At 45.4% G+C, this 25,961-nt stretch overlaps 2 protein-coding genes across 4 annotated transcripts in view; one reads left to right on the forward strand and one right to left on the reverse strand.

Annotated features, from left to right (window-relative positions):
- Positions 1 to 17,624, reverse strand: part of LOC143975427 (uncharacterized) — a 98,355-nt gene extending 80,731 nt beyond the window's left edge. Inside the window, exons 1-4 of one of the 2 annotated variants that reach the window (XR_013272378.1) lie at positions 17,253 to 17,624; positions 3,351 to 3,597; positions 2,642 to 2,769; positions 1,944 to 2,561 (exon numbers count right to left, since the gene is read on the reverse strand). Coding sequence is in view for 1 of the 2 variants with exons in the window: in XM_077477808.1 (XP_077333934.1) it covers positions 17,253 to 17,338 (86 nt within the window). In the remaining variant the exon portion in view is untranslated. Of the gene's footprint in view, positions 1 to 1,943; positions 2,562 to 2,641; positions 2,770 to 3,350; positions 3,598 to 17,252 lie in introns of those variants that run through there. The other variant, XM_077477808.1, reaches the window with a different exon arrangement.
- The window catches only part of WFS1 (wolframin ER transmembrane glycoprotein), a 55,372-nt gene continuing 46,141 nt past the window's right edge, over positions 16,731 to 25,961 (forward strand). Inside the window, exons 1-2 of one of the 2 annotated variants that reach the window (XM_077477807.1) lie at positions 16,731 to 16,879; positions 21,540 to 21,671. In XM_077477807.1, coding sequence (XP_077333933.1) covers positions 21,545 to 21,671 — 127 coding nt within the window. In that variant the 5' untranslated portion in view covers positions 16,731 to 16,879; positions 21,540 to 21,544. The remainder of the gene's footprint in view (positions 16,880 to 21,539; positions 21,672 to 25,961) is intronic. The other variant, XM_077477806.1, reaches the window with a different exon arrangement.

Raw genomic sequence — 25,961 nt, forward strand, 5'->3', positions numbered from 1 at the left:
TGCGGTTACATACTCCTAGAGTTCGTGCTATATGGGAGCTTGGTGTTGGGGTCCTTACTTTGACACAAGCCCATTCCATGAACAGGGTGAGGAGGAGTTCATGGACCAAGAATTGATTTCTCCAGCGTGACCAATTCTCTCATATGCCTCTGCTGCGTGAGATCCAGGAGAATAACCCTGATGATTTTAGGGATTTTCTCTGGATGACGGACCCCATTTTTCACCATTTATTGGCTTTGCTGACCCCTTATATTAGCAGGCAGGACACCTGCATGGGGCAAACCATCACTCCGGAGCAGAGGCTAGTCACCACCTTGCGGTACTTGGCGACTGGGAGATGCCTGCAGGACCTCAAGTTCTCAACAGGCATCTCCCCCCAGGCTCTGGGGATCATTATTCCAGAGACCTTTTCTGCTATCATTCAGGTCCTGCAGAAGGACTATATTAGGGTAAGTTTTATCCTTTAACATCACATTCTATGTATTTAATGTTTGCTAATGTTTTGTATTTATTTCATCGTTCCATAATTACCCTGATTGTAATATGCTGTGAATGTCCTCTTTGTCCTCATGCATGCTTGAATCTTTTAATGCTCTTTTTTGGCCTACATGCATATTTGCCGTCACTAACCTCCCTAGCATGCTATCCTGGGCCCATACACACCTAGCCTAGTCACTTAACTATGTATTTTGTCAGCTCCATTGTAGTGATTTACCCTAAACATCCCTATATTGTGTACAAATCTTACTGTTGTCTTGAAATTCATGCAGTGTCAGAGGCATTTTTTGGGCTCACAAATTCATTTAGAACCCTTCCCCCCTAAAATTTGGAAAATGGGCCATCAGAGGGGGTGAGGAATCTGATAAGTGGACCTTATTTTTTTTGTCTTTAAATACGCATTAAAATTAATGTTGTACTGATGTTGGCCAAGAATGTTTGTGTTAATCTGCTTGCAATGTTTATGTGCACAATTACTCATTTTTATTTATTTTTTTAAATCAGACTGTGGCATCCCACTTTGCCCATCGTTGGGACTTTCCAAACTGCGGAGGAGAAATAGATGGGAAGCACGTCCACATCGTCCCACCACCCCATTTGGGGTCATACTATTTTAACTATAAGGGGTTTCATAGTATGGCGTTGATGACGGCGGTGTCGGCGACATATGAGTTTCTATATGTGGAAGTGGGGAAGAATGGCCAGATGTCGGATGGTGGAATCTTTGCCCAGACCAAGTTCTACGGACATCTCCAGAGCAGTGGCTTGGGATTGCCACCTGCGGAAGAGAACGTTGAAGGACTCCAGTTTGTTTTTCTTGCTGATGTAGTACTTGGTCTGGGCAATCCGTGATGAGGCCATTCCCCAAGGGGACCCTTACCATGGAGAAGAGGGTTTTTAATTAGGGCAATCAACCTGGAGTACAAACTGAACCACATTGTTTTATGCTGCTGCATCCTGCACAACTTTTTAAAAAGAAATGCTCCAAATTATATAGCCTCAGTTGGGCCTGAGGCCGGACTTTGGAAACCAACACTGATGGCCCTGGAAGCTGTCTGTCCTGGCTTGCCCCCCCAAAGTGCCCGTGAAGTGCGTCAAAAATATGTATAATATTTTAAGAGTAGAGGGGCCATTGCTATGCCAGCTAATATGTAATTTTGTTTTTTAATAAAAAAAAATTGATCTGATAAAATCTTGATTTGGATTTACTGCTTGTGTTTATTTCATCTGCCTCCTAGGTTCTCCTAGTGCACTTGAAGTGCCAAGTGGTTTTCACATTATTGAAATAATACCCATTCTCACTGTAATCACCAACTTAATACAAAAAGTGTTATTGAGCATTGAAAGAAGAAGCCACACATTGTTGAGTAGAAAGCCTTTTACTCCGTGCACATTCACATGTGCATTTTATAAAACATTTGGCGGTAAAAAAAAAACACATCTTTTTTGTTTTCAAAGTTTTACCTTGCCGTTTTTTAACAAATACAGAAACAGGCATGTTTCTATGCCTGTTTGAAAAAGTGTAAAAAGGGTCTTGATCTTGCCTTCATCAGATGGGGTGAAGTCACCCCTGTAAAAGCCAAATTTAGAAGATGGACACATATTGTGAGTCAAAATGGGGATTTCCTTTCTGATTCCATACCTAATGTCAACATGTGCTATCTCCCATCATGGGGGATCAATGGATGTGTTTTGGAGGTGCAACCACTTCCTCTCACCTACTAGAGTTGGGAGGAAGGGGTTGCACCCACAAAACGCGTACATTGAAATACAATGATGACAGATAGCACATGTTGACACACTGTGTGCATCTTCCAAAATGTGGCTTTTAAACTGTATTAAAACTTTAGATAAAATTTTTAACAAAAAAAAAAAACGGGAATCTTTTTAGGATTTATATTCTCCCTAGTACATATATCATGTTCTCAGTCTTTGTTCAATCTCCTTCGTTTTTTCTTTGATAAGGTCCAAATCCCGACTACAAGACGTGATGTCCTGGATAAGCAGCTGTGCACTGTTACTGGTGAAATTACTGGATTTTGGTACCACAACCTGAACATCACCTAAAATAAAAATACACACTATGTAATAAAAATATGCAGGCAAACATCTATTACCTGAATCTGTGGTGTCCGACGCTAACCTGTTGTGGTGCCAAATTCTAGCACTTTTTCCACCTCTCCTTCCTCCACATCCTGAGGTACCACACTACTCTGCTCCCCTTCTTGAGTAGGTTCATGTTGTCCTCCGACGGAGCAAGTCTTTTCTCCCCTATGAGAATGAAACAAAGGGTATACTTAGCACACAGATATTTGTGGCCAGAAATATGAATGTGAAACATTGCTTGGAAGTGGTGTACAATTGTCTGTTTGGGCAGAGTTCCAAGTTGAAGACATGATTAATTCCCTTTTAACCAAACTGGAATACTTACCTTTTTTGGACAAGTTTCACACATGGAGACACCCCAAGTATCCACTGGAGCATCTGCGTGGGTCACCCTAAAAAATGTGCTCTGGTGTCCCACACTAGTGCTCCTGAGTCCAGACGTGTACACAGATGTGTAAACAGCTGCTGAGTGTACTCTCCTTACATTCCACTGAATCAAGTTTGCAATTCATTCTAGTTTCAAAGACATGTAGACAATAATGTCCTAAACTTCTTTTAATACAAATTAGCATGACCAAATGTAGTTAACCCCGTATCAGCTAAAAACATTGTATTTAGTATGCAAACGAACAATGTTTCCTACAAACGATTACTTTAATCATTTAAAATTGTACAACAGTAAAGAAAAGCACATGGAGCAGCATGCAAGTTAATAATCATCATAAGAACATACGACAAGTACTTACTTGTTTGAAGTACTTTATTTATCCTTCTGTACTGATCCTGCTCCCTTAATTTTAGGTCTGACCAGCGTTTCCTTAATTGCTCCTTGGATTGTTATATCCCAAATTTCCACCCTTCACCACTTTCATCATGATTTTGGTATTTTGCAGATTGGGGTTTGGGTACGGCCCATTCTTTACATCATAGTTGGCCTTCTTCAATATGTGGACCATCTCCTCAAAGGACATATTGGAGGCCTTAAACCTCCTCCTGGATCGAAATATAATTGAAATAACACAAAAAAAAAATCCAAACATTATTATGGAGATCTAGCTGGCTTTAAAAACAAAAAAGATTGTTCATGAGATCAGGAGAAATAATGAAGAAAGAACTTTGTGAGAAATCTGTGTAAATATGAACAGCAAAACAACTTCATTCTTCTAGCATTGTAAAGAAGAAGAGAATGATCTGCATTAAACTATTAAAACAAATTCAGCGTGACGAATGTGCTATGTCCATTACGAACGGTAGTTTTGCCAAACCGTTCGCTTCCGTCTCATAGTTGAATCTGAGCATGCATGAGTTTTTGCGCGTTGGAATTGCATAAACACAAACGCATTTTCGGATAGGAACTTGCTCAGACCGAAAAATTGAGAACATGCTCTCAATCTTTTGTCCAATGGAGCCAGGGCTGGACTGGGAAAGAAATTTGGCCCTGGACTTCATCCAGACCAGCCCACTTACATTTTGAGTGTCCCATCAGCAGCCCCTTACATCAGAGTGTCTCAACAGCACCCCCTTACATCAGAGTGTCTCATCAGTGCCCCCTTACATCAGAGTGTCTCATCGGCACCCCCTTACATCAGAGTGTCCCTGAGCAGCCCCCTTACATCAGAGTGTCTCATCAGCGCCCCCTTACATCAGAGTGTCCCATCAGCGCCCTTACATCAGAGTGTCCCATCAGCGCCCCCTTACATCAGAGTGTCCCATCAGCACCCCCTTACATCAGAGTGTCCCATCAGTGCCCCCTTACATCAGAGTGTCCCATCAGCACCCCCTTACATCAGAGTGTCTCATTAGCAGCCCCCTTACATCAGAGTGCCTCATTAGCAGCCCCCTTACATCAGAGTGTCCCATCACCACCCCTTACATCAGAGTGTCTCATCAGCACCCCCTTACATCAGAGTGTCTCATCAGCACCCCCTTACATCAGAGTGTCTCATCAGCGCCCCCTTACATCAGAGTGTCCCATCAGCGCCCTTACATCAGAGTGTCCCATCAGCGCCCCCTTACATCAGAGTGTCCCATCAGTGCCCCCTTACATCAGAGTGTCCCATCAGCACCCCCTTACATCAGAGTGTCCCATCAGCACCCCCTTACATCAGAGTGTCCCATCAGTGCCCCCTTACATCAGAGTGTCCCATCAGCACCCCCTTACATCAGAGTGTCTCATTAGCAGCCCCCTTACATCAGAGTGCCTCATTAGCAGCCCCCTTACATCAGAGTGTCCCATCACCAGCCCCCTTGCATCAGAGTGGCCCACTGAGCCATCGGCCCACCGGGAAACTCCCTGTAGTCCCAATGGCCAGTACATGCCTGAGTGGAGCATACGATCACATTTTCCAACCAAAAGCTCTCATTGATCTTTTGCTGGCTGAATTTCCGATCGTGTGTACGGGGAATTAGTCATGCACTCCACAAATCTTGTCTTTAGACTTTAAGAGTGGCGAGAAGAAAGCCATTGTCGAAAGAAAGAAATAAGAAGTCCCGTTTGCAGTTTAAGAGAAACCATGTGGGGGACTTTTTTTTTTTTTTTCAACTTTATTTAGGTAGGGCAGAACTTCATAGAAGTGTTTTTTATTAAACTTGATTTATCCTGTTGCCCATTTTACACATGTGTTGGTCAGGGTGTATGTGTTGAGGGGGAAGCAGTGTTGGTCAGGGTGTATGTTCCGGGATGGAATGTCAGTGCCGCCTCAGCACTCTCTCTTCTTGTATGAGTCGTATTGATTTCTTGGTGAGACATTCATGATGCCTTAGCACCTTCTGTCCCTGTTGCTGATTTTGTGTTAGGGTAATTTGGCCCCTTAAATTGTGGGGCCTCTTGTCCCCTCTACAGGCCAGGTGTTCCCATTCAATGTTGATTCAGGCTGATGGGTGGTAAATCATCTTCAAAGAGATGGGGTACACTGCTGCCCCCTGGTCAGTGGGAGGCACATTCACACAATTGTATGCGCAGTAGAGTCTGCAATATCTTCAATCTTTATTAAAGGGTGACACAGACCCCTAAAGGGTTAGGGTGTATCTGCCGGCAGGGGGAGATGTGTTGGTCTGGTTGTATGTGCCGGGGGGAGAAGTGTCGGCCACAGTGTATGTGCTGGGGGGGTGGGAGAAGTGGTGTTGGTCAGGGTGTATGTGCTGGAGGGGGGAGCAGTGTTGGTCAAGGTGTATGTGCTGTGGGTGAAGTGATATTGGGCAGTGTGCATGTGTCGGGGGGGGGGGGGGGGGGGCAGTGTTGGTTCAGTGTATGTGCCAGGGAGGAGAAGACATGTTGGTCTGCTTGTATGTGCCAGGGGGAGAAGTGTCAATCAGGGTGTATGTGCTGGAGGGGGGGGGGGGGGGAGGAGAAGTGGTGTCAGTCAGGGTGTATGTGCCAGAGGGGGGGGGAGTGGTGTTGTCAGGGTGTATGTGCTGGAGGGGGGGAGAAGTGGAGTCGGTCAGGGTGTATGTGCTGGAAGGGGGGGAAGCAGTGTCAGTCAGGGTGTATGTCCCGAGATGGTATGTTAGTGCCCCCTCAGTGCTCTCTCCCCCTCTTCCTGTATGAGTCGTATTAATTTCTCAGTGAAAGATTCATGATGCTTCAGCACCCTCTGTCCTTGTTGCTGATTTTGTGTCTGGGAAATTTGGCCCCTTAAATTGTGGGATGCGACCCACTGTCCACTCTGTACAGGCCTGGTGTTCCCATCCAATTTTGATTCAGGTTGATCGTTCTCATAGACGGGTGGTAGGTCATCTTCAAAGAGATGGGGCACGCTGCTGCCCCCCCCCCCCGCTTAGTGAGGGCACATTCACACCAGTGTAGGCGCAGTAGAGTCTGCAATATCTTTAGTAACCACTGCATTATGCAGCCATAGTCATATGATGTCCGCAGATGGGATCTCCCATCCTGGGCAGGAGTCATATGACGTTCTCGGCTTACCACCTCTACTGCGGGCCCCCAGTGGGCCGGCAGCCTAGAGATCAAGGATCCAGCATATCCAGCGTGATGGCGGAGCGTGGAGAGCAGTGTAGCCAATCAAAGCCGGTCACTATGCAGAGCGGCATGTGAAGCAGCGTGCATTGCGCTCGTACGCGCCCCCAAGGGCATGCAGAGCGCCGATCAGGGCTGAAGCTTTTTCCACGGATACAGCCCAGCCCCGATCAGGGTAAAGAGCCAATGAAATTGACCCTTTACCACATGACTGGCTGTGTCCAATCACGTGGTAAGTTCGAAAGCCTTCCTGTATCATTGAGTACACTAAATTCAAAGGGGGGGGGTGGATTTAAATGATCAAATGTTGCAGCCCTATTTATCAACACAAAAATCCCTCTTCTGGTACAAAAAAGTCGAAATTTACCTTTTTTTCATTTGGTCCTTTTAAATTCTTTCATCGTCTACCAAAAATCGTGGGAAACACCCAACACCTTCATAAAGATTATTGAAGACATTGTCACTGCCCTGATCTATCAACAAGTAAAGCATTAGCTCCGATTGTTTCAGCAGACTACATGAGCGCCATTTTCCAGACCATATTCCACCATCAGGTTCCGGAAGATGATGCCACTGATCTCGGCCTGTTGATCATGTTTTTGCCTCTCCCTTGGACTGATCTTTCACCCTGCTACACAGGGGTCTCACATATGTGAGGGGCTCCAGAATAGTGTTCTGAGTTGTAAAAAACTGTTTTTGGTTTTCTGTGTTCCCAGAACAGGCTCTGGTTGCCCGGAGGCTTCAAAACGATTTTGGTGGGAGAAGCCTCTACCCCTGTCCCCATTCTTTCCTGACCGATGCCCTAAGCTTGATAGTCCTGCTTGCTCCCTGGAAAAATACTCTGGCCGTGCTGACAATATCTGCCTGCTGCATATACTAACTATGGACAGTATTCCTGCCTGCTGCATGGACGATCCTTTTGCTGCTGCTGACCACATCCCTGCCTGATATCTGGACCAATGTTTTGGCTGTGCTGACAACATCTCTACCTGTACTGACTATTCCTGCCCGCTGCCTGTTTTGCTGTCACTGTCCACGTTCCTGCCTGCTGCCTAGACCGATGCTTTCCATTGTGGACCACAGCACTACTAAAACCGCAGGTAATCTTTTCTTTACCCTTTGCTCAGCAGTTGTATTTTGGTTTGCAATTGGTATTGTGACAGAGCGAGGCTCTGTCCCTATGAAATTGGAGGAAAACGAGACGCAGACACAGAGTTTGCATATCTCCAGCCCTGTGTCTGGGTCTTGATGTTAACGAGCAGGGTGTGTGCCCAGCTGCATATAAGCCATATAAATGAAGGGCTGTTGGTGTGGAAGGTGGAGGAGTGTGAACAGCTTGCTGCTGGCTGAAGAGTGGTTTGCCCTGTGGGAGACTGTAGTCCGTGTAAGGGACTGGGAAAGGCTGACAACCTTGAGAGTCAGGAAGACTAAGGAAGTCGGTGAGTCCAGGGGGCTGGAAAGAGTTGACAAATCTGTTGGGAGCAAGCAGAGGAACTGTTGACAATTGAGAGCCAGGTGGCTTGGTATGTTCATTTGTGTGCTGAATGAATTTAAACCCCTGCGTGGGATTACTGGATGAACTAAATATTTTTGTTTTCTTATAATAAACGTGGGCTACCAGGCCCTTAACCATAAAACGCCTGCCTGATGTAGACTAAAACGTGCATCTACCAATTGTGCTTAATCACCCCAACATTACAAGTGGTGCGAGAATGCGGGCATGTAGACGGTGGAATCCGGGTCCTTGCTCCACAGTGAGTCGCATCAGGAACTGCTGCTAGCTGTGTGTGGCAGCCAGGCGAACAGCATTGCGTATACGTTTATTTGATGGACTGTGTTGAATGCGGGTTGTGTACCTATGAAGGAAGAATCAAACATCAGATTTTTTTTTTTTTCCTTTTCTCCTTCTTTGCTGAGAACTGTTACAAGCTGCTGTGTGCATGTGATTGCAAGGATGAGGCATTCAAAAAGCAAGAAGTTCATGTTTAATCAAGTTAAAGAGGATGTTGTTCCTGGCAGCCTGAGCCCAAAGGTGCCACAGCATGACGCAAGGAGGCCTCTGCGCTGCATCCGTTGTAGTGAGTGGGGACATGCTGTTGCCCATTGCCCCTTGTCACAGGAATGTTTGTGGAATAACCAAGCTGGATGGGAGGTTGATGAATTCTGGAGCTCATCTACTAATGATTGTGATCAGCTGTGTCCTCAGAAGTGGTATCCAATGGCAACGAGTGAGAGCCAGTCATGGAGGAGATGCCAAGAAGTGAGCTCAGCATGGTCTGAGAAGATGTCTCCACCTTGTAGGACCAGTAAAAAGGGGCCAGTGACATGTGAGACAGCGAATGAATGGTTCAAGCGGAATCGCAAAGAGTGGGGTGCACTGCAAGGGGCTGAGATCTTGGCCTCTGACTATGTGCAACCCATGCTGCCTACAGAGGAGGTGGGAGACTTCCTTGTAAGATTTGAAAAAGTTGCTGTAAAGAGAAAATGGCCTAGGGACCGGTGGCCAAAACTGCTGCAAACCTTATTGCGGATAGAGTTCCGGTCGGTTTACCATTTGATGGATGGGGGCCAGGATGACTATCGCAAGTTTAAAGAGGAATTCCTTCTTAGAGGAGAGTTCCATCGTATCATGGGCCGCCAGCAATGCTCCAGGATGGGAGAAGTGTCGCCGGAAGTCCTAGGAATTGGAAATCCAGAGAAACGTAAGGTTTTCTGTCATGGCCACTTAGGCAAAGGGGTCAGTCCAGAAAGGAGAGTATATCAGCCTGAATCCTGCATGAGGTATAGCCAACCAGCTTTGGAGCGCAAGTCTGCAGTTACCCCTAGCAACAAGGATCTTGTGTTACCTACAGGGGGCGTCAGTGGGTCCAGAAAGGCTGCAGTTTTGCTCCCTGGCCACATGGGGGAGTCAGCCTGTGGAGACACCACACCAGTGAGACAACGCACTCAAGTGAAGGCTATGACATCAGCTGCAGGAACTGGTAAGACTGTTTCAGTTTATGATGCTGAATCCAGTGAAGTGGGAGTATGTCCAGTGGGGAGATCCGCAGTACAAATGGACATAGACTTTCTGCATTGTGCTACCCAGAGCAGTGGGGAGGCGCAGCGTAAAGCCCAACTAGACGCAGGGCTAAAGACTGAAAAGGACATGGGGACTCTGCATATGCCTGCTATGATCCAGCAGATGGCTGGGAAAATTGAGCTAGGGGTGACCAAAACAGTGCTGGTACCATGTTCCCTAGTGACAGCTGCTGCAGGGTTGCCCAGGGAAACTTCCAAGGAGCTTGCAGTGTTGGAGCAGAGAGTTTCCCAGGTCAGCTATGGAGCTGCCCAAATAGGCAAAAGTGCCCCTTTACAGAGAGCAGGTGCTGTGAAGAGTCGCTCAGAGGTTATGGTGGCTCATAAACAAACCACAAAAACAGCAGTTGTGTCTACATGTAATGAGAATGCTAATGATCGTACTAACAAAAGTGATACTATTGCTAAACGTGATGAGTGTAATGACATTGAAACATGTATTTCTTGTAATGTCATATCTGAGAGTGAGGTTGGTAATGTGTTCACTACCAGTGATGAGAGTAGGAGATCTCCCATGACAGGCAGAGGCACAGGATTTTCCATGGAAGTCTCATGGGGTCTCCATGTGTTGGAGTCAGAGGCTGCCCAGGATGGCTCTGGTGCTATGCTGGTGGAACAAGGGGGGACTAATTCACACAGTGAGAGCGTATGGGCGCAGCCCCACAACCCTACGTGTAGCCCAGTGGGCAAGGGGTTAATTCAGCCTGCAAAAGCTGAGTGTACAAAGCTGAATGTGTCTGTAGTGCCACCAGAAAAAGGTGTTCAAAATGGTGTGCTGCACCAAGCTTTAGGTGATGAAGCATCACCCCAATACAACGTTGCTAAAAGTATGGTGTTACAAAATGATATATATAGAAATGACGAATGTACAGTTGAAGCTAATGAATCCCAGGTTTCTGTGCAGCTTTCTACAGCAGGTGATGCAACGCTGTGGAACGCCCATGGTGGAACCACAATGGACTGGGACAGCTGGGCCAAACAATTGTTAGCCATGCTGGATAAGGCTAGCTTAAGTAACAAGGGTGTGGACACAACTGCTATGCCAGACAGGGGGATCGCAGAGCTGCCGGTGGTTGAGGGCGTCTTGGTCCCTGCAAAGGTTGCTGCCCTCCACTCTGAAGAAACAGTTCAGGGCACTGGCATCGCAGATGTGTTGTCCACAGCCCCACAGCTAAATGATATTGAGTATCAACGTGATAGTGTGACTTGTAATGACCTGCAGAGGCTCACCAACACTGGTGCAGAAGGGATAAGTGTGAGACATGTGTCTGACAGCTCTCCAGGGGAGCAACAGGCCGTGATGATGAGTACCTCCAAGGAGGATGAGGTCTCTTCAAATGTCTCACCTTCTCAACCTGCAGTCGCTGAGCCCCTCCATGTCTTGGACAGGGTAGAAGACCCTAGAAAGTTCTGGTGTTTAGACATGGGATGTTTAGAGATGACCGAAACCTTACTGGAAATGCTAGAGTTGGTAAAAATGAACTTGCTGTATACTTGGGTATCTCCACCGCAGTTGGACCAGGTGGTGCTGCGTAGCACCAATGGGTGGAGCCAAGTGGTACAGGCAGTGCTGGGAAACCTTGACCAACAGTGGAATTGGTGGGACCAATGGTTACCCATTTGGCACAGGATCTCCAGATTCTCTGTGAGCGTACTTCTAGTTATTGATTGGTATGGAAGGCACGCGAGAGAACTGCTTGAGATATCAGAGGTCTCTCCGTCTGATGCGGTGACTAGAAACATCTCTGCTGGTGTGGTCCGAGGTGTGGCGGAGCAGTTGTCAGTAGAGGGCGCAGATACTGCCTTACCCGCTAGGCCTCATGAGAAAGAACGGCCCAGAATGGACTCGGCAGTAGCAGAGATGCTTTCTGTCACTGGCCCAGAGGTACAAGTTAAGGTGCCTGGAGACACTGTGGAAGAAAGTGTTAATATTGGTTGCCATAACAATGTAATGTGTATACCTGAAAAAAATGGTTTATGCTTAGGTCAGGGTAGTTTGTTAGAACAGGTACCCATGGAGTGTTGGACAACGGGTGAGATGGAGCTGTGCTATGGTCCCGTCGGATGTAGTCCCTCCTCAGGTCTTCTTCTAACAAACACTGAATTGGAAAGCTGTGATCTGTTAAGAGTTCGTTCTGTAAACAATGATTTGGTTGCAGTGGGTACCAAGAGAAACTGTTTTAAACCTGAAATACCGATGGTGAAGGGTAAAATGGGTATTTGTAAGGTGAAAGGAGGGCTCAAGGAAGGCAGAGTTCCCCCAAGAAAAGTGAATAAGCCCAGGGACCCCAAAAGAAGAGGAAGGCTGAGTATAGGAAAATATAGGAACCTGTTAAGATCCAGGGGGGAATGTTCCTGGAAGCGCACCCGGAAAAAAGGTTGGGCCTACGTGGCTGACAGCCAGCACAGAGGTGTCCCAACCATCATGATGGGTGCTGGTGTTCCTCCCTCCGGATTGAAACAAAGGGGGGGGGGGATATGTGACAGAGCGAGGCTCTGTCCCTATGAAATTGGAGGAAAACGAGACGCAGACACAGAGTTTGCATATCTCCAGCCCTGTGTCTGGGTCTTGATGTTAACGAGCAGGGTGTGTGCCCAGCTGCATATAAGCCATATAAATGAAGGGCTGTTGGTGTGGAAGGTGGAGGAGTGTGAACAGCTTGCTGCTGGCTGAAGAGTGGTTTGCCCTGTGGGAGACTGTAGTCCGTGTAAGGGACTGGGAAAGGCTGACAACCTTGAGAGTCAGGAAGACTAAGGAAGTCGGTGAGTCCAGGGGGCTGGAAAGAGTTGACAAATCTGTTGGGAGCAAGCAGAGGAACTGTTGACAATTGAGAGCCAGGTGGCTTGGTATGTTCATTTGTGTGCTGAATGAATTTAAACCCCTGCGTGGGATTACTGGATGAACTAAATATTTTTGTTTTCTTATAATAAACGTGGGCTACCAGGCCCTTAACCATAAAACGCCTGCCTGATGTAGACTAAAACGTGCATCTACCAATTGTGCTTAATCACCCCAACATTACAGTATGTACAGTACATGCTATGTGTTAGAAATATGAATGCCTTCAACAATGTGATAGGTTGGCAGGAATTTATGTGTGTAATTTATGCTCCTAGAACACGTGACAGTGCTACTTGGATGTTGGGCCTCTGTATGTGTGTGCGTATGTAAATGTAAAACACATGTGATATCGCCATACTCAGGAGGAGTAGCAGAATGTATTTTGGGGTGTCCTTTTTGTTATGTACATGCTGTGTGTTGGAAATATCTTATAAATTGATAACTTTGTGTAAAAAAAAAAAAACAATAAGTTCTTCTTTTTTACACATTTTCCAAAAGCTTCTGGAAAAAATGAACCATTCAAAAGACTAATTTTGCTCATAGATTATATGTTGGGGTGTAAGCTTACCAAAATTGGTTAATTTTGGGGTAGTTTCCATTGTCCTGGTTCTCCAGGGTCTCAAAAATGTAATAGGTGGTTGAGAAATGAGATGTGTAATTTATGCTTGTAAAACACCTGAAGGTACTACTTCATTGTTGGGCCTCTTTATGTGGCCACGCTGTGTAAAAGTCTCACATGTGGTATCGCCATACTCAGGAGTAGAAGAATGTATTTTGGGGTGTCATTGCAAGTATGCATGTGCTGTGTGAGAGAAATAACTTGTTATGACTTTTTTATTTATTTTTTTATTTTTTACACAAAAATTTAATTTTCCCAAGAATTATGGGAAGAAATTAAAAAAACTCACCATGCCTCTTAGTAAATACTTTGGAATGTCTGCTTTCCAAAAAGGGGTAATTTTGGGGGATATTTGTACTTTCCTGGCTTGTTATGGTTTTAAAAAATGAGATAGGCCTTTAGCACATCAGGTGTGATCAATTTTCAATGATTTGCACCATAGCTTGTAGACTCTAAGGCTCCTTTCACATGGGGCGGATCAGTGTGCTGATCCGCCCCGTGGATATCCGCTTGCACATCGGGGATCGCCGGAGTGATCTCCGCTGAGCAGGCAGAGGACATGTCCGTCTCTGCACACTGCGCAGGGACAGACCTGTCACAGCGCCGCTCTCCCCTATGGGAGATCCGGTGACGTCGGACCGCAGTGTCCGTCGTCACCCGATCCGATGACGGATGGAAAAATAGCTTTTTCCTCCATCACACTTTTTCGGATCAGAGCGGCTCGGATGTCAGCGGACATGTCACCGCTGACATCCGACGCTCCATAGAGCTCTATGGAGCATCAGTTCTGGTCCGCCTGAAAAACTGACAGGCGGACCTGAACGGATCGTCCATGTGAAAGGATCCTATAACTTTCACAGAGACCAAATAATATACACGAATTTGAGTTATTTTTTACTAAAGATATGTAGCAGTATACATTTTACCCCAAATTTAAGAAGAAAAATTACTTATTTGCAAAATTTTACAATAGAAACTAAAAAAAATATATATTTTTTTCCAAAAATGTTTTTTTTCGCTTATATTGCAAAAAATGAAAAACCCAGCAGTGATTAAATAACACCAAAAGCTGTATGTGAGAAAAAAATGATAACAATTTTGTTTGGGTACAGTGTAGCATGACTGAGTCATTTTCATTCAAAATGTGAGAAAGATAGAAAATTTGTCTGGGAAGGAAGGGTGTATAAAAGCCCTATATTGAAGTGGTTAAAGGGGGACACAGACTCCTAGAATTTTTATTTTTTTTAAACTTTATTTAGGTAGTGCGGAACTTCATAGAAGTGTTTTTTTTTTCTCGATTTATCATGTTGCCACCCATTTTACCCATGTGCAGTGGCAGAAGGGTGTGCTTCAACGCCAACATGCCACACATACAGTATGTGACAACAGGCGTGTTTCCTGTGTGCGCCCAGCACAGGGACTGAGCTGCCAAAGACAGCTCTTGGTCCGTTCTAATGACCATTTTCCGCTCACAATGATCAGATGATTGCCGAACCCTACCGTCCCCCTCAGAAGCACAGACCCTATTAAAGAGATGGGGGGGGGGGGGCTGGGAGGAAAGAGGTTAGGCAAGACAAAGCCTCACAGAATTTTTTAGGTTGAATATATTTTTTATTCACTTTTTTTCCAAGATTAGAAAAAAAAAACAAATATGGTAACTTAAGTACCATAATACACATCAAAACATTTCAACATAATAACTTGTGCGGTAAGTAGAGTAAAAGCAAATAATAGGGCAGGCTGTATGATAAGCACACATGGGGCAGGCTGTATGATGAACACATATGGGGCAGTGTGTATGATGATTACACATGGGGCAGGCTGTATGATGATCACACATGGGGCAGGTTGTATGATGAACAAAAAAGAAAAGAAGGGCGCACCGACCTAGTGGGGTGCACATACACTGTGACACACTAACACATATATAGGGCTGTCTGTATGCGAGAAACCATTGCCCCTCTAGGCTCTGAAGAAAGGGGTTCTCCCCTGAAACGCATCAGCCATTGTTCTGGGGTATCGCTTGATCTACTCAACATCAGGTCCAGGCAGGTTGTATGATGAACACACATGGGGCAGTCTGTATGATGAGCACACATGGGGCAGGTTGTATGATGAACACACATGGGGCAGGCTGTATGATGAGAACATATGGGGCAGTAGTCTGTATGATGAGCACACATTGGGCAGTAGTCTGTATGATGAGCACACATGGGGCAGTAGTCTGTATTATGATCACACAAGGGGCAGTGGTCTGTATGATGATCACACACGGGGCAGTGGTCTGTATGATGATCACATATGGGGCAGTAGTCTGTATGGTGAGCACACATGGGGCAATAGTCTGTATGATGAACACACATGGGGCAGTAGTCTGTATGATGAGCACACATGGGGCAGTAGTCTGTATGATGAGCACACATGGGGCAGTAGTCTGTATGATGAGCACACATGGGGCAATAGTCTGTATGATGAGCACACACGGGGCAGTGGTCTGTATGATGATCACACGTGGGGCAGTAGTCTGTATGGTGAGCACACATGGGGCAATAGTCTTTATGATGAGCACACGGGGCAATAGTCTGTATGATGACCACACATGGGGCAGTAGTCTGTATGATGAGCACACATGGGGCAATAGTCTGTATGATGAGCACACATGGGGCAATAGTCTGTATGATGAGCACACATGGGGCAATAGTCTGTATGATGAGCACACATGGGGCAATAGTCTGTATGATGAGCACACATGGGGCAATAGTCTGTATGATGAGCACACGGGGCAATAGTCTGTATGATGACCACACATGGGGCAGTAGTCTGTATGATGAGCACACATGGGGCAATAGTCTGTATGATGAGCACACATGGGGCAATAGTCTGTATGATGAGCACACATGGGGCAATAGTCTGTATGATGAGCACACATGGGGCAATAGTCTGTATGATGAGCACACACGGGGCAGTGGTCTGTATGATGATCACACGTGGGGCAATAGTCTGTATGATGAGCACACGGGGCAATAGTCTGTATGATGAGCACACATGGGGCAATAGTCTGTATGATGAGCACACACGGGGCAATAGTCTGTATGATGAGCACACACGGGGCAATAGTCTGTATGATGAGCACACACGGGGCAATAGTCTGTATGATGAGCACACACGGGGCAGTGGTCTGTATGATGATCACGCGTGGGGCAGTGGTCTGTATGGTGAGCACACATGGGGCAATAGTCTGTATGATGAGCACACGGGGCAATAGTCTGTATGATGAGCACACATGGGGCAGTAGTCTGTATGATGAGCACACATGGGGCAATAGTCTGTATGATGATCACACATGGGGCAATAGTCTGTATGATGAGCACACATGGAGCAATAGTCTGTACGATGAGGACACATGGGGCAGTAGTCTGTACGATGAGGACACATGGGCCAGTAGTCTGTATGATGATCACACACGGGGCAGTCCAAGGCTGACACGCTTTATTTAGCTCTGTATATGAACAGCAGGAGCGGGTCTGCTGACTCTCAAAGGGGAAAGCAATCGAGCGCCGCTCTGCACTGCAGCCAGCGGGGGTGAGTCATACCTAGAGCGATAGATTGTTTGTCCTGTCAGGCTGCTGGCTGAGGTGGGCGTGGAGTTGTAGAGTGGACGGTGGAGGTAATGCGAGTATGGCTGAGCTGTGATCACTGCAAGGAGGACACCCGGGACTTATACTGCAAGGACGAAGCTGGCTCATCTGCCTGCATGGTAATGGTAGGATGTGTTGTCTCTGCATATTGAGGACTCTGGGGGCTGTCATGTTCCAGGTCACACTGCAATCACACACTCAGGACAAGCATGCAGCAAGTGAAGGCCAGCAAGGATTACATTCATGGCTTGTATACTTGTTTCGGGTTCCTAGGTAGGTGAGAGCAGGATCAGGATGACAGCCCTCAATAAAGACACTCAGCAGAAGCCCCCCCATCCCATATTTTACCTTTAGCCTACTCCCACTAGCCATCTTAAATGGTTTTTAAAGGCAAACTAAAGACAAGTAAGAAAAAAAAATCCCTTACAGTTGGGCTGTCCAGGCATTGCAAGGCTTATTTTGCTGATTTGTGACAACAATAAAAGGAGATTTACTTACCCGATCTTTGCTTCTCCCTGTGGCTTCTGCACCCCCACATTCCAGCAGTCTAAGGTCCTAATTTGAGCAGGGGCCATCGCCTGCATTGGACATGACACAGCAGGACAGTCCACTGTAGGATCTGGGGGAGCACCATCTGCTGGAAGACTACAGGATCAGGTGAATCTGTTTATCAGGGATGCAAACTGTCAGTACATTCATTTTTTACATCTGTCCATGAATGTGTGGTACAGACATGCAAACTGTCCTTGAAGTTCATGATGGTTGGCAACCCTGCTGTGTTTCCTGCCCCCTGGACAAAATGAGCAATTAACCTTTGTGGTGTGGGCACAGCCCTTTTACAAGGGGAGATTGTTTCTAATACCGGCCATACATGGATTGGAATTCATCTGGTTCAGCAGTAAGGATGGACTCAGGCGTGTTTGCAACTCCATGCGCAGAGCCCGCCAGGAAGCTGACATGGTGCAACGCTAATGGCAGGCAGTGAGACATTCCCCGAGCTGGGGCTGCATAGTTTGGAAATGTCTCACTACCTGTGATTAGCTCTGTGCAGTGTCGGCTTCCTGGTGGGCTTTGCACACGGAGTTGCGAACACGCCTGAGCCCATCCTTATTCATCAGGGACTGTCTGAGATGCAATCTGGCTGATTGTACCCAAGTTGACCGATTGACCTTGGTACAACCAGCATACAGAATTTTCTACATGCAATTACTGCTAGCGGCTATACCCAACTGCAGTGGTCGTTGTGGTCTGCTGACCGTGAAGGCTCCACCGGCAGAACACAGTAGCTCTGCAGGAGGCATTCACACATCAACACTAACTGTGTTGATGGGGAAAATCGTGAAATTTTCTTTTTTTCCACCTGTGATGGAAAGAAAGAAAATCAAATCCTCTATGAGCTGTCTAATTTGTGTAGATTTGGGCTTTAACACTGGAGACCAGTAGGCAGAATCCTAGCTCAAACTGGTGACCCTCCAGCTGTTGCAGAACTAAAAGTCCCATCATGCCTCTACCTGTGGGAGTCATGATCTTAACTGTCAGCCTTTCAATGCCTCATGTGACTTGTAGTTCCGTAACAGCTAGAGGGCTGCCAGTTTGAGACCCCTGCTTTAAGGACATCACAGAGGACAAGAGGGCACTGCTCTTTATGTCTGGAGCAGTGCTTCTCAATTCCTGTCCTCGGGACCTACTAACAGGCCGGGTTGGATCCAGGTTATTTCCGATTGCCTCTCGGGATCAGGAAGGAATTTTTTCCTCTGCTGGAGCAAATTGGATCATGCTTTGTTGGAGTTTTTTTTTTGCCTTCCTCTGGATCAACTGTGGGTATAGGCTTTTGTATATGGGATTGTATGATTTTATTTTTTCCTTTTTTTTTATTGGTTGAACTAGATAGACGTTTGTCTTTTTTCAACCTGACTAACTACGTAACTGGGTGTTGGGAACCTGCCAACTCCCGCCCTTCTTAATGCAGGTAGGTGGCCTCCAGATCATGTGATTGGCTATCACCCTGATCATGTGATGAGGAGCCCACTACTTCCGCATGCCGTTAATGTGCATCATAAACAGAGCTAAACTAGCTTTTCCTTCAATTGTCCCCATCCTGCGTCGGCAACTTTTGCTGGGTGCCGGTCTTGGGCTGCCTTAGTTGACCAGCATGGGATGATGTCACTTCTGTGCGTTTGTAGGAGTTTGTCATCCCGGCAGTCGGGTACAGTGCCAGCGATGTAATCTGAGCTTGTGCTCTGTTCTGTTGTCTGCACTGCTGTGGTGTGGTGACAGGAGTTGCCATCTGATATGCTGCGTAGAATTGTCTGCATTTCACTGCACATCATACCTGCAATCTAATGTGTACAGGGCACATAGAAAACAATTGTGTATTTGACCTTCGGGTGCCTGGCATTGCTCGGGTGCAGAGTGCCCTTGGGGTACCTGGCATTGCTCGGGTCCAGAAAAACATAGTGTGAACGGGCCCTAAAAACCAATGTTTCAGCTACTGCCATTCAGCCATTGGGCACCAGGGCTGTAGAGGGATACAGCTTGGCATTCCAGAGATCATCCCTCTGCACCCTGCATTGATTTTGAATCCGAGGCCCTATTGGAGTATTGGTGACAGAAGGGAACACTCCTCTTCCTTTCTGTGGAAAAAAGGGAACTAACCCTGAAGAACCTTTGGCATAGACAGTGAGCTATCGCAATATTCATGACTTGTGATCATCACACTTGGGCATTAACCCATACAATGCCTGATTGCACCCAGCGCCAACATTGTGAATGATCAATCCTGACATTCTGCTATGCCCCATATAAGTTTTCTTTTCTGCCATTTATGGTTTTGGTGCAAATTTTCTTTCACTGATAAAGCCGTTATGTGGGATATACAAGATCAGGGATTCAAATGTTTATCTTCACCCTCTAAATACACAGGCTATCTTTGTGGTCATCTCCCCCTTCCACGATGTAAAATGCCTGCTCACTTATTTAAATTTTATTTATTTTTTGCCACCTGGCAGCCCTGCTTGCCTAGGAAAAATGGCATCCCCAGCTCTTTGACTTTTCCTTGGCTATGTATATCACTAATCCCAGAATGCTTCAGGTCCTGTGCATTGCAGCTGGAGGAGGGTGGGCCTATCAAGTGTCATCAGTGGGGCCAGATATTTGAGGTAGGATTAAGCACCTGACACCCGATGACGCCGGGAACAAAGATGGTGGCACCACACCTGGGCTCAGGCAGCAACACTGCAGATAACAGGATAATGCGGGATCCGCTGAGAAGGTAGTATGGGAATTGATGACAACTCTGAATGACAGGTAAGGGACCGGGGGCCAATTTGAAGTTTCTCTTTAAGGTTCCTAGGGCTGTCTAAAAATGTATTATTTTAAGATGAAATGTAAATGTACAAAGCGTTGGTGTATATGATCAATGGGGAAATTGGCCTTGCCATGCGAAGAATTAGGGCCTGTTCATACAATGGGCAGTGACTGCTATTTTTAGGCACCTGATCAATGCCAATCACTGCCAGGGAACATAGAAAACAACTCTGCATTTTGTTCGACAAGTGAAAAAAATAAATTCAAATAGCTGTTCTTTCAGCCAAAAATCTCGTGGGGTGATAACTTCCTGCGTGTCAGCTGACCTCACAGAGCTGTTCCAGGCTATGGAAAGATCCCGACAATAATGACGTGATCCACCCAGATGCCTGACCATCAGCTTGCTCGAAGTGTGCAGCTGAGAGCCTTAGCCAGCTTCTTAAAACCCCCTCTCCTGCCTGGTGCTCTGGTGATCTCTGGAGGGACAGAGCAGAGAGCTGTGGCTGACAGTCACTGCTCTCTGCTCAGAGATGACCCGAGAACTGACTGAGCTGAACTGACTACGTAAACCATATTTGAATCGAATGATAAAAATGACCTTTCCTTTTCGATCTACAGCACTGTAATTTTCGGTAAAATTCATTGCAATATGGCAACATGGAGGGGTTCGGTGCACAGTTGGTTGTTGGTAGGAAACCCCCAGAAATGTAATTTCCTGCTTGCGTGATTGGCTAACTGATTTCTCCAGATATCTGAACTAAGATACGAGTCAGACTTTAGGCAACCTCTGCAATAAACATTTTTATTTTTGGTGAGATACTCCGAAGGGGTTAATCACTTTTTAAAAGGATGCCAACACAGCAAGTTTCCCCATTAGAGTTTATAAGCTGATTGAAAATTAAAAATTCACTCCCATTCAAAATTAGAATCCAAAGATACAAAGTGGAACAAACAGCTATTTCTTGAGAGCAGAAATGGGTAGGTTTCTGCCAAATCCTTGCAATGTATAAAGATCACCCAGAGGCAATTTTTTTTTTTTTCTTTTTCTATAAAAAGCAGAGTTACACTTTATGGACCAGTAAGCCGCAGTACTATTAATATTTGTTCTGCGGTTTATTTTTTTTATTGGGGATGAATAATTTATTGGCTTCAATCTGCTAGATCTGGGAAAAGTCACGTTTACCTCTTGATGTAAGCTGGATGATGATCAAGGAAGCATTAGACTCTGTAGCTAAGAGAAGAGGGTTTATCTGGCTTTTGCAGGACACGTAATTCCTAGTATTGTGACAGATGAATTGGTATCAAATCATTACATTCTGTTTTATCAACTTGATTGTTCAGGAAAGTGTCAGAACGCTGCCTAGTTGCACCATTTTTGGAATGATCTGTGATGGACTTGTCTTCAGAATTTTCCTTTTAAATTGTAGCTGGCACAACGATCTTCCCATAGAGAAATATGTGACTGTTTATTTCTTCCAGAAAACATGGAGTCGGAGCCAGCCGCTGCTCCGCATGTACTTGGCCGATCACAGCTGAATGCAGCTACTGACCCAGAGATGCAAGAAGAGACCCATAAATCTGGATCACCCGGAGGCTTTACAGCTGTGCCAGGTATGCCTAAAGAACCCTCAATTACCATATAGATGTGTGTTTATCACTGATTCCTCCCTCTGCATTCTCTGCATGCCAGCTGAAATTTAAAGGGCAACTCAACTTTTTTGCTTCCAGACCAATATTTCAATTTTTCGCACAAATGCTACAAAGCGCATTTTTGAGTTGAAAAGTTATTTAACCACCTCCCACCTGTCGTATAGACAAATGACAGCGGGCAGGCTGCTTTCTTGCTCTGGGATGACTTCATATGACATTGTCCCACTCTCGCTGCACTTGCGCCCCTGCACCATGTTTCCGGGACATGGCGCATCCCCGATAATTCTTCCCTCAGCGGGCATTGGCCTCCCGTTGGCTGAATCTTGGACACAGGAGTGCAGAACTAAGTTCACCCCTGTGACCCACAGGAGAAATGTATCCAAAAGCATGCTTCTCCTTAAGTGTAAGAACAAACAATTTCTCCAGAGCTCACAAGGTCAGACACCAGACAGGGATGTAAAGCAGGGTCTATGCAAACCCCCTGGACTGCCTAATACTCACAAGCAGACAGTAGTAATACGCATGACAACAATCTCCGATGGCCAGTCAGCGTGGTGACAGGCATTGTCTATACCAGTGATGGCAAACCTTGGCACCCCAGATGTTTTGGAACTACATTTCCCATGAGGCTCTGGCACTCTGCAATGTAGTGGAGCATCATGGGAAATGTAGTTTCAAAACATCTGGGATGCCAAGGTTTGACATCACTGGTCTATGACTATAGGCATGCTGATGTGTTTTGCTTTTTTTATTTTATTTTTTTTACCCTTAACTGTGTTTGTTGCTGTGACACTCCACTCCAACTGGGACTTGGAGTAATGGGATGCCCAGTACATTTATTCAGCCTACCGTTGTTGGCTTAAACTCTGAGAAAGGGAACGTTCCCGAAACGCGTCAGTTTGCCGACAGCGCCTATACGTTAGTCACCACGTTGACCATCGGAGATTGTTGTCATGCATATTACTTTTTCTCTGCTTGTGAGTATTTATTTGACAATTTGGTTTCTTTAATAAACCTTGGGTGGTGCACTAGGCATTTGGGGCCCCCTGTGTATTTTTCTTGTTTTAAGTATGCCCGTGTGAATGAAGCCTTTGTGTGAACCAAAATTTGTGTTCAGTGTATTATTTACTGAATAATCAGATAATTTTTCTACGGTCATGTGACGTAAAAAAATTATGACTACCATTATTTTATTTTTTGTCATCTTATTTCAGAAAATGTCTTGTTTTGAGGGTTTTAGGTGTGTTTTAAAAAATAAATAAAAAAATAAAATAAAAGTTGTTGTTTTTAGCATGTATGCGAAAACCAGGGGGAAAAAATCCCCGGCAATGAAAGGGTTAAAAGACGTGAAAAACAATTGGAGAACCATGGCAAATAAGGGGTGGCAGTAGCCTGTGAAGTCACAAGGGGTTAAGTAAGTAGTAAAAAAAAAAAAAAAAAGCGCCTACAAGAATGCCTTTAAAGAAAGCCCTGCATTTCATCAGAAGTCAGAACTAATCCTGGGCATGCCGAGACTTTCTTGAGTCTTAAAATGTTTATACAGAGGCCTTTTATTACCGTTGTAAGCACCCACTGAAAACATCTGCTCCTTTTCTTTGGTTTTAGCCCACAGAAAAATATTTAGATCTGGGTAAATATACAAACTTCGATTTTTAGTGTATATATATATATATATATATATATATATATATATATATATATATATATATATATATATATAATATATTATATTAGTCATTAGACACTAAATTCTCATGTTAAATTACCTGTAACCCTCCTTTAATTTATACTCCCATAATCCCCTGCACAGCTGCCAAAATTCAATTGGGGTGCCAGTTGGAGCTGCTCCGCTGGCTGGAGAAATGGCAATACACCGTTGAATATTCTCTTCTGCCCCATCCATGCTAACAGCATACAATAGAGGAATTTCCACTTTCGGCTTTTGTATTCAGGCAGCTGTGGCATCAGCGACCGCCAAAAAAAACTGAACGATGACTGCATCTGATAGGATGCACTCTCTATTTGGCAGATCGTTTTCCACCTGGCTCAGTTGGCTTTTCCGTTGACTTTACTGGTGGTGCTTGCTGGACCACCCATAGCTCGAATCTTCAAAACTCAGGGGAAACTTCGTGCCATCTTTTGCCAGCTTTTGAAAGAGACAGAGCAGCAGTGACTGACACAATGTGGTTAATGCCTCTAGGTTCACACGTATACTTTTTTTCAAAGTGCACTTTGCAGAAATGCACTACAGCCCATTTAACATGGTTTCCTATGGTGCACGTTCATATCTATGCATTTTTAATTTTAAGCTGGTGCGTTTTTTTTTTTAAAGGGTCAGGGACTTTTTTTATGTTTGCATTTTTTTTTTCATGTAATGGACTTCAATGGACCCATACCAAAAATGCATGATTTTGTGTGTGTTTAGCTTCCCCAGCCCCCCCCCCCCCCCCCCGGGTGTGCACACTATCAAAACACGAAGTGTTGGTGTTGCTTCAAAATTGAAGCCTCATGTTGAGTTCAGAGGCGTTTGAAAGCCTTTCAAAGCCTCCTATTCAAGTCTATGGTAATGCTTTGTAAACACTCTGGTAGTTTGCGGGGTGTTAAATTTGTACATTTCCTGTAATGGAATAGCGGTTTGTGGACCAGTTATAATGTGCCTTAACGTTCATCAGACGCTTCAAGACCTCCAATAGGGCGCTTGGGGAGCATTTTTAACTTGTTATTAATGTGAGTCTAACGCCTATACTAACGCTATAGGTGCATTAGTTAAGCATTAGAAATGTAGTCATGTGCAATCAAGCCCTTACAGAGGAGATCTAGTGCTATGATTCTTGCTCTGACGTTCACGGTAATACCTCTAGTGTGTGGTGTGAACACTGTTTACATATGTGGGTGTGACCTATGTATGCATTTGACTTTGTGCATTGGGGGGGTGGGATTATTTACTTTATTACATTACTGCTGGTATTAACATTTTCTGCAGCCGCTGCTCTGTCTGATAAAGGTGATCCAGTGGCTCTCTGGCTCATCGGGAAGACCGACAACCAATCTGGCAGTTGGCCATAGAGCTAAGCAGAGGAAAGATGGCCTCCGCTCATCTCCATGGCCTAGGAAGCAGGGTGCAAAGTCATGACGTCACTTCCCGATTCATGGGAAATTTAGACAAGGCCTTTTTGTATTATAATTATTTTTTTTCTTACACTGTCCCTTTTTAAAAAATGTTTTGATCACTTTTATTCCTATCATAAGGAATGTAAACATCCATTGTGATAGAGGTAAGGCATGACCGGTCCTCTTTATGGAGAGATGTGGGGTCAATAAGACCTCACCTCTGTCCTCTACAATAAAAAGCATCAGATCCCAAAAAAAAAACCTTGATCTGCTGCTTTAAAAAAAAAAAAAAAAAAAAGGCCTGGTCTGCATTGGCCGTGTATCGGGAAGTGACGTCATGACTTTGCACCCAGCCTCCGAGGCCATCTTTCCACTGCTTACCTCTATGGCCAGCTGCCACACCTGCTGGATTGGTTCTCAGGCTTCCGGATGAGCCAGGTAAGCCCAAAAACTACCGGATCACTGTTATCAGAAAGAGCAGCAGCTGCAGAAAATGTTAATACCGGGTTTATGGCATCTAGCTGCAGCCATATTTTCCCAGTTAGGTGGTCGGCCATGTGAGGGGGAAACCCTGGAAATAAAGGGTTAAATGCCCTATTACAAACTGGTTTTCCACCAGTGACTGCTGGGTCCCATGGGTTGCACTTCAAACGCCAAAGGTATGCAGTTTGGGCACCAGGACTGTGATTTCATCCCTATGTTTATGTATTGTGGGTGGAACCCAGAGCACCTGGAGAAAACCCACACAAACATGGGAAGAACATACAAACTCCATGCAGTTTGAGACGTGACCAGGAGCTAATGTCAAGACCTCAGTTCTGCAAGGCCACTAAGCTGATGTCAGACTCGTGCAGCTGAGTTTGTATAGAGTCTCAGCAGTGGAGGGGGCTGGGAGTATCTGCTCCACTCTTATTGCGGTGTATATTGACTTACTATAACAAACATTTTATAGATAAGGGTGTATGCATTGAAGAAAGTTTTCCTTGAAGTTGTAAAGACAGAGATGTCAGGGGTGTGTACTGACAGCTGCTCTCCTGATAGGAATGTTATGAATCCGGGGAGGTGATTGCACAGCATTCTGAAAGCAATAGACATTTTATGAGATGTTATTTGTGTGCAAGAGATATCAACTGATTTTTT

Source organism: Lithobates pipiens, unplaced genomic scaffold (assembly GCF_037356315.1).
Source record: "Lithobates pipiens isolate NorthernLeopardFrog02 unplaced genomic scaffold, aLitPip1_a1.2 Scaffold_13, whole genome shotgun sequence".
Lineage (NCBI taxonomy): Eukaryota > Metazoa > Chordata > Amphibia > Anura > Ranidae > Lithobates > Lithobates pipiens.